Source organism: Myzus persicae, unplaced genomic scaffold (assembly GCF_001856785.1).
Source record: "Myzus persicae strain clone G006 unplaced genomic scaffold, MPER_G0061.0, whole genome shotgun sequence".
Lineage (NCBI taxonomy): Eukaryota > Metazoa > Arthropoda > Insecta > Hemiptera > Aphididae > Myzus > Myzus persicae.
Window position 1 is genome coordinate 121813 of NW_019102674.1, and position 16211 is coordinate 138023.

At 28.9% G+C, this 16211-nt stretch overlaps 3 protein-coding genes across 3 annotated transcripts; 1 reads left to right on the forward strand and 2 right to left on the reverse strand.

Annotated features, from left to right (window-relative positions):
- Positions 1 to 3317: 3317 nt before the first annotated feature.
- LOC111032934 (hydroxyacid oxidase 1) lies at positions 3318 to 5930 on the reverse strand. Its single transcript, XM_022313427.1, has 9 exons — positions 5430 to 5930; positions 5211 to 5362; positions 4651 to 4771; positions 4412 to 4546; positions 4225 to 4347; positions 3996 to 4128; positions 3804 to 3920; positions 3566 to 3677; positions 3318 to 3494 (listed from the first exon to the last, which is right to left on the reverse strand). The coding sequence occupies exons 1-9, from the start codon at positions 5564 to 5566 to the stop codon at positions 3427 to 3429; spliced, it is 1098 nt and encodes a 365-aa protein (XP_022169119.1). The 5' UTR covers positions 5567 to 5930; the 3' UTR covers positions 3318 to 3426.
- A 121-nt stretch (positions 5931 to 6051) lies between these two features.
- LOC111032936 (60S acidic ribosomal protein P1) lies at positions 6052 to 8719 on the reverse strand. Its single transcript, XM_022313429.1, has 4 exons — positions 8490 to 8719; positions 7527 to 7683; positions 7363 to 7452; positions 6052 to 6185 (listed from the first exon to the last, which is right to left on the reverse strand). Exons 1-4 carry the CDS (start codon positions 8562 to 8564, stop codon positions 6172 to 6174), a joined length of 336 nt encoding a protein of 111 aa, XP_022169121.1. The 5' UTR covers positions 8565 to 8719; the 3' UTR covers positions 6052 to 6171.
- Positions 8720 to 9136: 417 nt separating this feature from the next.
- On the forward strand, positions 9137 to 12740 carry LOC111032935 (protein archease-like). The gene is made up of 4 exons (XM_022313428.1): positions 9137 to 9424; positions 11642 to 11666; positions 11831 to 12035; positions 12284 to 12740. The coding sequence occupies exons 1-4, from the start codon at positions 9373 to 9375 to the stop codon at positions 12461 to 12463; spliced, it is 462 nt and encodes a 153-aa protein (XP_022169120.1). The 5' UTR covers positions 9137 to 9372; the 3' UTR covers positions 12464 to 12740.
- The last annotated feature ends 3471 nt before the right edge of the window (positions 12741 to 16211 follow it).

Consider the following 16211-nt stretch of genomic DNA (forward strand, 5'->3'; position numbering starts at 1 on the left):
ACTTACAACTATATAACATATACATAAGTGAATTTTATATCAATACACAGTTAAAATTAAAAATTTACAGTAAAAACATGGATATTTAAACAATTAAATTAAACATTTAAACGTATGTTTACGTATCTGTGACTAAAAAGTAAGAAATTTAATATTTTTTCAAAAAAACTTATCACTTACAGTGTCCGGCAGTGATAAGATCAATATTATGATAATTATCCATGAAGTTATGTTTTTACCACAGATTAATATAATATAATAATATATTATATTATAATCTGTGTTTTTACCATTGCCATGAATTGTTAATAATTAACCAGATATCACGTTGTGAATAATAATCCAGAACCTACCTGAACTGTGAAGAATACTGACTGCCTATAGCCTATTACACATTAAAATAGGAGAAGTCAAATTCAAATTTATAATTATTAATCTATAAATGTTTTTAAAATGTTTACCTGTTTCAAAATGAATTACGTCATCTGAACTGTTACACAATTAAACTACGCCTGTCTATAACTATACTGTATACACGTCTATAGTATATTTTAATAAGCTAGAGGAACTCCTATGCACAGACCTATAAACTAAGTTAGTTTCTAGGTCAATGCTCCTATGTGGCGAGAGCATTTACATAATATAATAATAATTATTATGTTAAAATATATAATTATGTCAATGGGCGAGAGTAGTTATGGAAATTAGTAATTACAATTTTATTAGACTTAATACAGATACTTTAAACTAACTCGTAACTGGTTTGAGTAAATCATAGATAGGGAAAGAGCCCTACATGGGTATAGAACAATGGTGATCCATATAGTTGAGTGATGGATAAGGAAAAGGGATAATTTTTGATTGTTGATTTGATACAATTGGTTTTTGAATCATCCAATTGGAATACCTATTTACCAATTTCAATTTATTAGCATATCAAACGTATATAGGTAATCATCTAGATTCTCAATCTTTTTATTATTATAAAAAGTAACTTTTTTCAATTATAGTGGATTAGATGTTTGTACATAAGTCATTAAATTATGGCCTTTGGCTTATAGTTTATACATGGCGACAGTATAGTATTAATACACAGTAAGAATAATCGTTATATATATTAGGTATGGTATAATGTTATCATACTTAAGTGCATTCTGGATATAAGGCATAAAATGTTATAAATGAGAAATAGTCAACTTCAAAAGTTTTTTTATTATTTAAAACAAAAGTATGTTTATTATTTTTTATATTATTTTATACATTAAGTAAATTTGGTAGCTTTAAATAAACTTGTAGATGGATCCCCCCCCCCCCCAAGTGTGGAAACACTCTGATTTGGGGGGAGAGGGGGTATTTTTATTTAAAATTCGAGATGGGATTTGATAGATTTCGATAGCAATGTCTTTTTAGTTGACATAATGACATTTTTTTTTTTTAATATTTATTAGAAATAAACAATCTATACAAGAAATGTACAATAAGCTTATGTGTTAAGAGAATACATGGCATGAAAAATTGAGTAAGAAGCCACCCACTGGCAACACTTAGCATGACTTATTTATATTTATGTTTTGTTTTTTTTTTCTCATGTTGAGATTAAAATGAATATATACATGCATGAACAAAGTAAATTTTAAACTTATAATTGTAGTAGGTTACGACACCATTTCCTTTTTAGCCAGCGCCTTGGATTCCCTGGGAGGGTTAGAGAGGAGAGGTTTTTAATAAGAGGATTTTGGTGGGATAGAAGTCGTGTGCGGAAGCGCAAGTAAAATGATTGAGCTTCTTCATTGATGGTTTTTAAGTGAAAATCATTATGCAATGTTAGGTTAGAGACGTATGGTGGTGCATTGGACGGACGACGAAGAGCTAAATTTGGAATACTTGGATTTTATTGGTATTGGATTTTTTTGCTGTGCCCCAGAGCTGAATGCCATAAGTCCAAATAGGTTTTAGGAGGGTTTTGTAAATTAGAAGTTTGGTTTTCAGATTTGTTTTATTATTTCTCGTTGTAAGAGGGTTGAGGATGCGCATTCGGGCGTTAAGAGTCAGTCTTTTGGTTCTTATATGATTTTTCCATGTTAGTCGTTTGTCAAAATTGAGTCCCAGGTATTTTATTGTGTCCGATGTGGGAATTGGGATGTTATTTAATGAGACAGTTGGACAAATGCCCTTCTTGAGAGTAAATGTAGTGTGACTTAATTTGTTTTGGTTTATTGTGATATGCCATTTATCGTACCAGTTAGACATTAGGCGGAGGTGGAGTTGCAGGTTTGATAAGGCGGCTACTGGATTTTCACTAATTGACAAGATTACTTCATAGTTCATCGTCAGTATAATCAGCCACCATGGTTTGAGGCGTGGTGGGTTGATCGGCGACATATATATTGAATAGAGTTGGAGATAGGATGCCCCCTTGTAGGACTCCAGCATTGATTTTGGTTATTTCTGAGTATGCAGAGCGATAATTTACTTGAAAGTGACGATCGGTTAAGTAAGATTTGATTAGAAGGAAGAGCGGGTGGGGAAGAAAACTTTTGAGTTTGTACAGTAATCCGTCATGCCAAACCCTGTCAAACGCTTGAGATACATCAAGAAAGACGCAGGTGCAGTTAAGTTTTTTTACCAACGAGAAAGATATTGCATCGACAATCCTATGAGCTTGATGAATGGTACTCTGTGAGGGTCTGAATTCAAACTGAGTGTTCGGAAGAATATTGTTCGTGACAATATATGGAGTCATTCGTTTGAGGATAAGTCTTTCGAAAATTTTCGATAAGAAGGGCAAGAGACTTATCGGCCTGTATGAGGATGTGGGTCGTCCAAGGGTTTATCAGGTTTAGGAAATAATATAATTTTTGAGAATTTCCAAAGGATCGGAAAGTAGGAGAGTCTCAGGCATGCATTAAATATATATGTTACCAGTACTATTGCTTTTTTGGGGAGGCATCTAGCTACTTCTGCCGTTAATAGGTCGTAACCCGGCGATTTTTTTAAGGAGTATTTTAGGATAGCCTGTTTGATTTCATTGGGCGTGAAATGTTTTTCAAGATGATTAGAGGTTGAGGGAAGGTCCAAGCCAGCCTTTACCTCATCAAAAAATTGAGGTATGAATATGTTATGATGTGGTTGGAAGGTTTCTTGAACATAATGACATGTGTGGCTATCTGAGATGAATTCGCTGTTTAGGGTGCTGGGTGAGGTAGTACTGAATATTATTGGATTTGTATGGCATTTTTAGTAGTAGCTTTTAGTAGAGGTACAAAGGTTTCAATGTTTAGGGCTTTGTGCAATGATAGATTTAAGACATACCTAGGTACTGTGAACTTTATAAGTTAAAAATATTTATTAGCATATTTATATACTTATGATATTTTAGTAAGTCTATTCATGTAAAAATGAAGTATAAGTAATGTTACAATACATTTAAAGTTTAGAATATACTGATTTGTGTACCACCATTTCCTTCTCAATTTGATCCAGTGATGCACAACCTGAAATCATCATGTACTTTAGTTGAAACTCAATGTGATTTAATATTATGTATAATTGAATAAGTAATTACCCGCTAAAGCCATGGCGTTATCAAATTCATTAACAACAATACCAAAAACGTCTTCTGCACCCTTTTGACCATCATATGTCAAGCCCCATAATATAGGCTGAGCTAAAAACACCTAGAAATAAAATAACATTTTGTACAAACAAATATTACAACATCACAACTTATATGTAAATTTAAAGTTTTAAAAGCAATTAAAGCATATGATTCAAGCAGTAAATATTGTAAATTTGGAAAGTACCATTTTAGCTCCAAGAGCTAAAGCTTTGAACACATCAGTTCCATGCCTTATGCCACAATCGAGATAAATGTCAACACGATGTCCAACTTCTCGTGCAATGCTTGGCAAAGCCTCAATCTAAAATAAATTGTATATTATTTAAAGTAATGAAGGAGAAAATACTTTTTAATCACTCAAAACTTAAAACCATACTGTTGCTGGAGCTGTGTCTAACTGTCTTCCACCGTGGTTGGAAACAAATACACCATCACATCCCAAGTCGGCAGCAATTTTTGCATCAGCTGCACTCAAAATACCTTTTACTATAATTGGTAGGTTTGTAATGCTAAACAATAAAATATATTCATATTTTTATTTGCATCAGTATTATCATGTAGTCACAAGACATAAACAATTTATGCATAATATATAATACAATAACCTTTTCAGCCATTTGATGTCATCCCATACCAAACGATCATCAAAAAGACTCATAACATATTTTGTCAAGCCTGAACCATTAGTTTGGTTCATTAATGATAGTTCTTCAGAGAAATTGCCTAGCCTAAAATACAATAATTTTAATGAAATCATTAAATTATGAGTTTTGGTTTCAATTGTAATCTTACTTCAACGGACTTGGTAAACTAAAGTTATTTTTTATGTCTTTATATCGGATACCAAACACAGGGGCATCGACAGTCAACACGAGTGCTTTGTATCCAGATTTTTCAGCTCTTCGTATTAATGATGTGGTTAAAACCCTATAAATGTACCATATAATCTCTGTATTATTCAGCTTCAATAAATATAATATTTCAATAACGAAGCAAGTATTTGAGATTAGTAATTTGTTATTCATGTTTACCTATCTTTATAGATGTACAGTTGGAACCATTTCACAGTGTTTGGTGCTGCAGTGGCAACTTCTTCTAAACTGCATGTTGACAATGTTGAAAGTATAAAAATTGCACCGTGCTTTCCAGCCGCTATTTAATTTATTTATTATAGGACCATTGATCATAATATGTATTTTATTATAGTTTTTATCAACTATAGTGGTACAATTTACAACAGTGGTATCATTTAGGGATAGGCAAGGTGGGAATTTGCCGTCTGATTTTAAAAGCAACTTGTTGGGCCCTTTTTGTTTAACCATTTTTATATTTAAAAAAAAAATTATATTGTGTACTAAGAAATAATTGTCCTGATTTATAAATTGGTAATTACTAATTAATAGTTGAAATAAATGTACATAAAGACGCATGCAAGTTGGGAGGTATATATGTTATACTGTTATATGAAGGAAAATGAACATAATATAATATATAATTTTGGGCTGGTGAGCGGTTTTTTTTCAGTTACACTTTTGGGTGGGTCATAACATTTGCCCTGACTACTGATTTACATAACTATTAGTTATATTACCTCTAGCAGATGCACATTCTCCATCTTCATGAGCCATTTTATGCATTGCACAAGGAGATATACCTATAGGTACATTCACTCTATCACCTTGAATGATGATGCTTAAATCTCTATTTCGTACATCACGTAGCATCCGTGGTACTATGCGCAATCTTCAAATCATATTGAAAGATTTAATTTTTCATGATGTTAAAAATAAAAAAAAACAAATAAACTTACTTATTAAATGCTTTATTATTAATTGAAAGGGTGTACTCATCGCATGCCCCACTTTGATAATATCCAAGAACAGTCCGTGGCAATGTACCAACAGCATAGTTTTCATAATCTTTGATAGACACAAATTTATTGGACATTTTGTGTTAATGGATGGATTAAGAATATTTAACACTGACTTTTAAATATTCAACTAGTTGTGACTTAGTATTAATCAAAAAATTAAAAATGATTAACCATCGAAATGTGTGTAAGATAAATGCTTCAAAGGTCAAGGACTGATCTAATTCAGATTAATTATTTACGATTAGAACAAAATTATCTTCTTCTAATTAATTTTAGTATTGACCAAATATTTATTATTTACCTGATATTAAAAAATAACATAATTAATAGTTTAAATTATATTGTATTACATAACACATTTTATTCTAACCTACAAACTTTTTATCAGTGTACTGTATAGTAATCCATTGGGTATTAAGTTGTTTACATCTTAATAACCAAATTACTGTTTTCTTCCATTCAAAGTACAAGCCAGAAAAGCAATAAATTAATCAAATATTAACAAAACAGTGTTTCAATATTGGAAAATATAAAGGAATTGAAATAATAATAACATAAATATTAAAACATAACAACATATAATTTAATCTGCATAGTTGTACAAGTTGTTACAAAGTAGAACAAATAAAGTTAATGTTGTTATTTTTGTACGAAGGAAGTCAGTCGATGGAGTAGATTTTTATTCAAATAGACCTGGAAATAAAAAATTAAACATGTTATAAAAAGTGAATAAATGAAATATAATATAATTAATTTTAGATAGAGAAGTGTTAAAAATCAATATTATATTAGAATATTTGATTGAAAGCACTAAACCCAGTGTTTCTTAACGTATTTTAATCCTACACAATAATCTATAACTCCATAAAATATTTTGGTAAGTACCTATTTTTGTGATATTTAAAGTATAATTCATATTAAGTAGCCATATTATGATATTTTTTAATACTGTCTAATTTGAAATCACTTTGAATATAATTGTTAAAAAACTGAATACAAACAATAATTTCAATTATATACAGGTAACTAAAGGACAAACACAGTGTTCTAAACTGAAGTTTAGAAACCTAATGCTAAGGATCAAGTTAAAATTGAAATCATAAAATCTCTATAAATATATTATTTGAGCAATTTCATAAATGTTGTCACATTTATAAGGTGTTAATTTCCTCATATAAATTGTACTCATCAAAGTAGTTATGATAATACATGCCAAATTTGATATTAATCATTGGAAATAGTCCTTATTCCAGTATCTTTGTTAGTATATAGTAAATGTATTACCAGCAAGACCACTTGTTCACTAATCTATCTTTTAAATTAAATTAGGTTACAAAACAATCTCAAAACCCTAGGTAATAAAAAATTGTAGTAATTATATTATGGTATAATAAACAACATAATTAACTACTCTATTTCATAGAAGTTTACCAACCCAACCAAAATAACATGTGACACACCCTCTAAATAAAGTAAGGGTTACCAAGAATAAATAAATAGGTACGATTACAAGAAATCAGTACAGTTGGTACACTCCCTCAAAATCAAAGCAATGTTCAACAATTTTATTAGAATATAATAGAAGTGGAGAACTACGCGATAAGTGAAGGCAAGGGTGGTATGCAACAGTAATACTCATTCCATGTACTTATTTCACTGATAATATGCCATCTAATATTTTGATCATGCCATTCATGTATCATTTAAATCAAATACTGTGTTAGTGATCATTTGTTGCCCACCATCAGCAACCCACTACAAAGACCTTTTGACTAAAGGGGTCCAATGGTTCAATATTAGAGCTTCTATGTGTGGACATAAATGGTATAGAGTAAAATATAAAGAAAATGAGTATAAACAATGTACTAACCAAAGCCCATATCATCATCTTCCTCTTCACTCTCTTCTTCTTTCTTCTCTTCTTTCTTTTCTTCCTTGGCTTCAGCCGCTGGGGCAGCAGCTGCAATTGGTTATTAATTAATACTAACTCTTACTTTCATGAAAAAGATTTCTGTTAAAATAAATTATTAGTACCTGCGGCGCCTGCAGCCGGTACAGCTCCTACTGCTGATCCAATGTTTGAGATTAAATCTTTAACATTAGCGTTTTCTAAAGCCTTGGCAAACAAACCAGGCCAGTATGGTTCAACTTCAACGTTGGCGGCCTTTAGGATTGTTTGGATTTTTTCTCCCTATAATAATATCATAAATCAATTATATGCTATACATAATTAAAACAGCAGCATAAGTTTGTTTTTAGGAAAGAATAATCCTACCTACCTCAGGAATTTACAACAATATTCAGATTGTTGTTGGCGTATAAACAAATCAAATTATAGACAAATAATTAATCTAATGTCAGGATATCTTACACAAAATAGTATGCATTTTACGGTTAGTACCTATACATATGGCATTTGAATTAATGTTAACCATATAAAAACATGCAAATATATCATGTGTGTCTAGATAGTTTGAAAACAATCAACTAATATAATATCGATATTCATAGAACGATGTTATTACAATTGAATCGTAAAAGTTTCCAAACACGCATTAAACTTACATATCGAAACATATTGATATTATACCAAAATAACGTTTTGACAAAAAGGTGGGAACAATATGAAAAAAAGTAAACATAATAATGTAATCGATATATATAGCGAAAGTTAACTTAAGTAGAAGAATCAGTCGGCAATACATTGCTTTGTATATTTTATTTGGTTGATAATGCGGTCGTCGAAATGGCCAACGTGGTCCTGAAGCTTGGGGGGGCATCATCGCGGTAAACCAAAAACGTTGGAAACGATCGTCTAGCGAATTTCCGGCAACGGGACAGAAATGTGCCACTAAATTCGGGATCTCTTACAGGAGGGTAGCAGAAGCAGACCATCGCGCATAGAAGTTAGGAAACCGAAGAGACTTTCCGACATTCTATTTACCACAACATACATAATATAAGTATCGACATTAATGTCGATTGAGGAATATTTACCGTGATATCGATGTCGTCGTCGGCCAAGATCAATGAGGCGTAAACGCAGGCTAATTCGGGTTTGGAGATGGCCATCGTTATTGGATCGAAACGGATGAAAATTCGTTAAACCTGAGAAATCGCAAGTCGCCGTCGGCCTTAGCTCTGCTGAGAACAAGCAATTAACGCGAAAGAAGAGAGGTATCGCTGTTGTGCTCGTGAGTCGTGGTGTTTGAAGTGCGTTCCGGTTGTTGGTACCGGGTCGTGGAGGGGATTTTGGACGAAACGGCGGACGTAAGTGTAGCCAACGTGACGGCGTTGCTTTTGAAAATAATAAATATACATAATATTATAATATTATTTGATGATTCGGTCGATTCATACTCGATTTATTGCATACATCTTACTCATTTGATTTAAATAAAATATTTTGAATATTATACTAAATAAAATCTTTATTTAATTACAAAATACATTAATAACTACTAAATAGTTAATGTGTATTATGTGTTGTTGTTGTAATTTTGTTTATTGTTAAGTTTTTTCACGGTCTTAACCTATCTAATATTATCGTGGTACTAACTTTTATGTTCTATGTTTTTTAATTTTTATCACGTGGTTTTTTTTAAGGAGATAACGGAATGATGATACTGTTGGGTTTTGATAAAAATAATTCTAATTGATTACAATTAAAAATACAAATTTACTATTATTGTGTTCAGTAATTTGTAGAATATACTGCTATTTTTACATTCTCAATTATAGATCTATACATCAATGCCTAACTTAGTTCAAACAACTATTAAAAACGACTTACCTTCAAAATCAAATATTATTTAAAATAATTTGTTTGTTTTTACTTATTTGAAAACAATATTATAAATAATAAATAAAATTTTGAAATATGGGTGACATTAAAGAAGAAGACTGGAATTTACCGGAATGCAAATACGAATGTGAGGCCTGTCAAAAATGTTTAATGTTTATGTATTTTACCTAGTTATGGTTCGATCACAAATGTAAGTTAGTTTGTAAAATTTCTGGTTTATTAATTCTGAAGTAGAACACAAGAAAAATAAATATCAAATAATTAGATATCATATTTTTGTATTATATAGGCAATAGGCATATATTATATTATATTCATTGTTTATTTTTATTTGTCATTAATTTATCTATACGAGATGTACACTGCCTACAGCTCTTTTTAAAATTATAGTTTATTTTATCAAGGATATTGCTAATTAATTAGTTTTGAGTTAAAGTTTCTAAATTTGGGTAAAATTAAGTTTCGTATTTTATACAACAATTCTTGAAAAATAGTGTCTTATTGAAATGCTAATAATTAATAAGTATTAAGTTATATCAAAAAATAAATGAACAGTGAATATCTCTTGTTAAGGTGACTTAACCGTTCTAATTACCATATTGAATACTTTATAAGACAAAAAATCATAACTCTGTTGTTAGTTATTGAAAATTAATTAGTTACCTTACTCATATATACTTTGTCTCAAAAGAGATCAATCACTTATTTCCAGTGTTTGGAACGTTCACTAAAAAAATCAATTTGTACATGTTCACTTTCAGTTATCAAGGAATTTGTTTATGGTCACATGGTTTTTTCAAATGAATGCTTTCATGTTCACTTTCATTGAAAAAATGAATGCATTCTCTCGGTTGTTCATTTAATTTTTTATAAAAGTAATTTTAATAAGAAAATATTATGATATAATATAATGAATCAATATATTTTAAACAAATATTTATTAAATGGCAAATAAATTGAGCGTCTTAAAAATCATTCAATTTCATTAAACATTGTTCACATTCAATTTCAAAAACGAATGATGTTTGTGTATCGTTCACTAAATATAAATCTGATCATGTGTTCATGAACGACATTCTTTTCAAACACTGCTTATTTCGCCTCACGAATGATTGGCGCATCATGATCCACATGATCATGCTAACACCAGCTAACACTTGGTAGGAGATGCACAGCAATGATGAAAATCAGTTGGTCAATAATTGGTTATTCTCTTTTGAGACAGAGTATAATTTTTAAATTGTTTTATTGTCTATACTATATGCTATATTAAGCAATATCAATGTGAAGTAGTTTTGTTACCCAATTTAAAAAAAATTTAAAATCGTTTTTGTTACATTATTTAAAGGCTAATTTTGAATTAATTACCTAATACAAATTAGTTACATTTGTGATAGGATTGTAAATATTTTGATTCTTATCTAAAATTATAAAGACTAAAGGAGTAAAGAGGTATCAGTACATAGAACTAATGTTGCCACGAATTCATTACCACACAATCTACCTTTCCACTCATACCATAACATTATATTACTCTCACACAACATAAACGCTTATTGTATACTATTGAATATGTTCTATTTTAATAAAATACAAAAATCCCTTTGAGTGTTCTGTTAACAATTTCTTCATGAATCATGTCATTTTTTAATGTTTGATGTAGGGGTGTCCAACCTTTTGTGAAGACGGGGCCACATTATGTAGGTAGAAGTTGTTGTGAGCCACATACCTTTTTTAATTATAATACATCCAAATTTAATGATTAAATTATATTCTATAATACAATACATTTTTTTTTTAATTTTACAATAGTGAATAATAAGCAAAAAAAATTTTACAAGTATTAATATTTAATTATAAGTACACAGAAAAAAATATTTATTTATTATAAAAAAAAAAGTTAAAAGTCATTGGTTTTATTTAATGTGAAATTTGAAATTGCTTTTTTTGTGAAAGTAATGAATCAATATCTGGATTGATTGAAATTGTGGCAATCCTTAAGCAGCGATAAAAACTCGGACGTGTGCATCTGCCCTTACAGTTTGGTGGAGGTTTTATATTCTTAAAATAAATTTGTTTTTGTACTATTAATTAATATATTATATATAATTAATTCATGGTTTTTAAATTGAAGTGAAGGCCACATTAAAATCTACCGTTGGACACTCCTAGTTAAATGTTTAAATTTGTCTTGGATTTTTCGATACCTATTATACTGAACTTTTACATGAATTATTTTTATACTATAGGTTGGTTTTTCATGAATCGTTAATACTTTAGAAAACATTTAAAAGTTATAGTATGTTTTAACATTATTTTTTTTTAATTTACCCATTTGTTTCAGATCTGGACCATACAGCAGATATTCAGTAAGTATTTTTTTTTTAAAGAACATCAATACTTATAAGATAATATTTTTAAGTAAGAAGCAACAAATAATAATAACGACTAAATAATGTCTTATTTATTATGTATAATAAAAGAGTAATTGTTAATGAATTTAAGATTTTTAATTTTTTTTTTACTTTTTTAGAATACACGCTTGGGGAAGTACTTTATCTGAAGCATTTGAGCAATGTGCCAATGCTATGTTTCACTATATGACAGAGGTTGATTATATTGAAATGAAAGAGTCATATGACATAGAAGTTGAGGGTCACGATATGATGACTCTTTTGTACAATTTTTTAGATGAATTGTTGTTCATATTCAGTGCTGAACCTAATTATATTGCAAGAGTAAGCTATTCAGTTCATACTTTTCTAAATCTTAAAATACTTTAGTCTGTTGAAGTTAAGAAATTTAGTCATCTGTTAACTTGTGCACAGGGGTGTGTCAATACTGCACGGCAGGTGTAAAAATAATTGACAAATGGGGGTGACAAACAGGTGTGACGCTGTCCAACAAAAAGTGGTCCTAACCTAACGTTTCTTAACTTGAGCAGAGTATGTGCCTTATATAATAATTGTATAATATTTCAATTTAGAAAGTAAAAATAGAAGAATTTGACACAACAACATTTAGAATTAAAGCTAAAGGCTTTGGAGAAGAGTTTAAACTTGGAAAACATCCTCAAGGAACAGAAGTTAAAGCCATAACATTTTCAAATATGCAGATACATGAAAATGAAGGGAAATGTGAAGTGTTTGTAATTTTGGATATTTAATAAATACTTATGTTTTTGTTTATTATTGAGTTTTTGGGTATAAGTATAACCTGTAAGATCACAATAAATTAAATTACTATATTAGAATGTTATTTAAATATATAAATTAATTTAAATTTTGTATTGCAAGTATTAATAATAATGTAAGGGATCTGAGCCCGCAATATGTTCTTTCACATTTCTTCGTAATATTATTTTTGTATCATTAATTATTCTTACATTTTTCTTTGAATGAGTACTATTTGGATAGTAATAAATAGATTTGCTGTTTTCCAAATTTGCAATTTGAATTCTATTTTTTGATATTTTATTAGTATACCTAGTAAGTAAATAGTATTAGTATTATACTATCAAAGTTATAAGTACACAAAAGTAAACTATTTTTACTTTTTAGAGGTTGTTTTTAAGTTAGTGGGTACCAAAAATATTTAAATAAAGAACGAAGAAGAAAAAATAAAGATGGTGTCGTGATCTAAACCAAAATTAATTAATAACTATAAATTAAACTAACTTCTGTTATAAAGTGTTGCTATTGGGTGGCTTCTTTTTTCAAGCGTCGCATGTCAAATAAATGTATATCCGCATACATGCTTATTGTAAATTTAAATTACAGATTGTATGTTTTTAAAATAAATTAAAAAAAAAAAAAAATAAAGAACAACAAATTTACTTGTCAAACAAAGAACATCATAATATTTATTGAATGTTTCATTTAAGCTTTTTTGTTTATAACACCAATTTTGATATAATAATTAATTAAAAATCAATATGAACTAAAAAAATAAAATGAACATTTTTTTAACATCTTCAATAAAATATTGGTTGTTTTTTATTTGTCTCAATAATTTTGTCTGAAGTCCCCCTTTTAATATTTAGTGATTCAATTATTAATATTATTAACCACATCATTTATTATAATAATGTAAATAATACATTTATAAATATGCAAATATATACAGAAATATTATTGCATTTCCAATTGCATAGGTACTGTAGGGTACAAGGCTGATGATAGGACATACATAAGTACATCAAGATAAGATTGATTTAGTAATAAATAATAATAATTTAATTACAATATGATAAAATTAGCGAGGAAAATGATGGGGCATACGTAAACTGCGTCCAAATGACTTTTTTTTTTGTAATCTGCGACCGAATTTTTATCTTAGTTAAAAAGGTATAGTGTAAACTGCGCCCGACTTATTAACTTATTAAATTTTCACCTATCAAAGTCCCTATGTTTGACGATTGTGTACTTTTTCAAGTATATCACAGACATTTTATTTTCCAATTGATGAATATGTATCCACCAGATGTTATTATTTGTAATATTTATATATAATTATTTTAATTTTTAAAATTATATTTTATTTTAATTCCTAATATGTTATAACTTATAACAATATGACGTTATTATTTGTAATATTTGTTCTACTTTGCTTTTTAAAATGATATTTTATTTTTAATTATTCATATTATATGGCTGTAACGAATTAAGTATGAACCGTTTAAATTCCAAAACTCTTAATAAATATAATAGTAGTCAAATTCAAATTGACGAATATGTATCCGCCATATGTAATTATTTGTAATATTTATAACTATTTTAATTTTTAAATTTATATTTTATTTTCAATTATTCAAATTATATTGCTGTAAGTTATTAAGTATTTTACCTGTAATTTTACCCGGGCGCACTTTACATGTCACTTTTTTACTCTTGTTAAAAACTCGGGCGCAGTTCACATGTGTGATTTTGTGTTCACCTGTATTTTGGGCGCAGCTTACAATCGCTGAAATGATGAGTTGTGCCAACTTGAACCAATTTGACACACTATGTTGTTTAAGTCATGAATAAGCTACTATTGTAGTTTAAATAAAAAATCAATTTAGGGTTTCCCGACAGAGCGGCGAACATAACTCAAATAAAATGTAATAGTTTTAGTTAGTAGATAGGTACTGATCAATCACTATTGTCGTATTATCCAGTAAACATGGTAAGAGCATAATATATTAATTTTCTATAGTTACAATATTGGAATATTACATTTTGACGTTAAAGTAAACGAAATTGATATTCGTTAAATTCCTTTTTTTTTATGTTTAATTTGTAAAGTATTCTGTTCATATGTACAACAATTATGGCAGGTATATAGTGTATGCAATTATGGCGTGATTTAGTATTTCGTGAGGCTATTGCTTGATTGCCTCACAAATTATACGACCACTTACAAAAAAGGTAAGGTCAGGTTAGGTTAGTCCTATTTATGATATCAACTATAGAAAAATAAATAAATGGAATTTTTGCTTATTTTTTTTTGGACAAGTTTAAAAAAACTAAGTCTGAAAATATAAATATATATTTACATCGATTTAATAAATGTATTTAATTTTTATATAACGTACATTATTTATATTTATTTTTATAATGTAAATTATTATTTATTAATATTAACAATAAAAATATTTAGTAGGTAGTAAGTATTTTTGTAAATTTTTCGGTTTATAAGCCATATTTTAACATCATAGGTATTTTAGTGATTCCACATATTTGAAGGTTTTTAAGAGTATGAAGTCTCTATCCCTGAAAGTAATTGCTAATACCTGTTTACACAAATTCATTACTTAATGTAAGTATAAAAAATAAAAAATTAGAAAACCCCAACTAATATTTTTATTCGAGTAGGTATAAGATGGCTCACGGAAAACCAAAAAATCGTAGTTTGAAAAAAAATAAGATTTTTAACCTATCACCGTTACCTAAATTATTACGGAAATCTCCTATTCTATAATTCAAAATTTTAATGTAATATGCATTTGAAATGCTCATCTACAGTCATCTTTAAGCGGTTCATTAAAAAGCCATACATTTGGATGATTGATATGGCTTAGTGTTGTAAATGTATTAATCCGACCTTCCAGAATATTATTCGTTTTACCTAGTTTTACCCAGTATTAGTTAGTACTTGTATAAAAAAAACAAATTGATTCAGGGGGAAATGTCCAGCACCGATATCAACGAGGTGCGAGAGAGGAATTCCAAATACCGGTGAGTGTACCATAGGTTTTGTACAAAAATATTATTATTAGCAATTATTTTTGACCAATAATTCAATGACATTGAAGTTGTAAATAAAAAATAGTTCGAATATTGGTGGGTTGTTACGTACCCATTTGCAAGTTATTAAGCATAGACAATTTTAATTTTTGGGACTATGTTTTTATGGGTGGGGGAGGGGGTGGTTGCTGCCTTCACGTTGTTTTTTTTCAGTTTTAAATCAAGTAGTTGATTATTCATTATATTGTTTCAGATTTATTACATTATCTTCCTCCCCCAAGTAATGGATGTATCGTTCCAAAAGTTGTACCAACAATAGTTACTTACCTACGGGCTATTATATAAGAATAAAAAACAAAGCCAAATAATAAGATTAAAGTTTTCATGTAATATATATGTACCTAATTTTGTAGGTTATGCAAGAAATACCAATATAAAATATATTATATAATAGGTAGGTATTTAGGTATTTGTATAGTTGGTAGATCGTGGATTGGAGTGAACGAGGATAAGCAATCGGAATTCTCTGTTTAATATACCTATAGACTATAGGTTATATTATTATGTAGTAGGTAGCCATAAAGGTAATGATGATTGATGACTTCTTTTCTTCAGTAAGATAAGTTTATAAAATGTATAAAATTATAACATAGTACTGTTCACAACTATTTGTTGCTTATTCATGAA

What these genes read in the sequence shown, in the direction of transcription:
- LOC111032934 (XM_022313427.1), bottom strand. Translation starts at nt 5,566, where the DNA reads ATGTCCAATAAATTTGTGTCTATCAAAGATTATGAAAACTATGCTGTT. An exon ending in TAGCTCTTGGAGCTAAAATG is followed by an intron (nt 3,678 to 3,803) that starts GTACTTTCCAAA and finishes TTTTATTTCTAG; the next exon opens with GTGTTTTTAGCTCAGCCTAT. An exon ending in TAACGCCATGGCTTTAGCGG is followed by an intron (nt 3,495 to 3,565) that starts GTAATTACTTAT and finishes TGATGATTTCAG; the next exon opens with GTTGTGCATCACTGGATCAA.
- LOC111032935 (XM_022313428.1), top strand. Translation starts at nt 9,373, where the DNA reads ATGGGTGACATTAAAGAAGAAGACTGGAATTTACCGGAATGCAAATAC. An exon ending in GACCATACAGCAGATATTCA is followed by an intron (nt 11,667 to 11,830) that starts GTAAGTATTTTT and finishes TTACTTTTTTAG; the next exon opens with AATACACGCTTGGGGAAGTA. An exon ending in AACCTAATTATATTGCAAGA is followed by an intron (nt 12,036 to 12,283) that starts GTAAGCTATTCA and finishes ATTTCAATTTAG; the next exon opens with AAAGTAAAAATAGAAGAATT.
- LOC111032936 (XM_022313429.1), bottom strand. Translation starts at nt 8,564, where the DNA reads ATGGCCATCTCCAAACCCGAATTAGCCTGCGTTTACGCCTCATTGATC. An exon ending in ACGACGACATCGATATCACG is followed by an intron (nt 7,684 to 8,489) that starts GTAAATATTCCT and finishes ATATTATTATAG; the next exon opens with GGAGAAAAAATCCAAACAAT. An exon ending in ACCGGCTGCAGGCGCCGCAG is followed by an intron (nt 7,453 to 7,526) that starts GTACTAATAATT and finishes AACCAATTGCAG; the next exon opens with CTGCTGCCCCAGCGGCTGAA.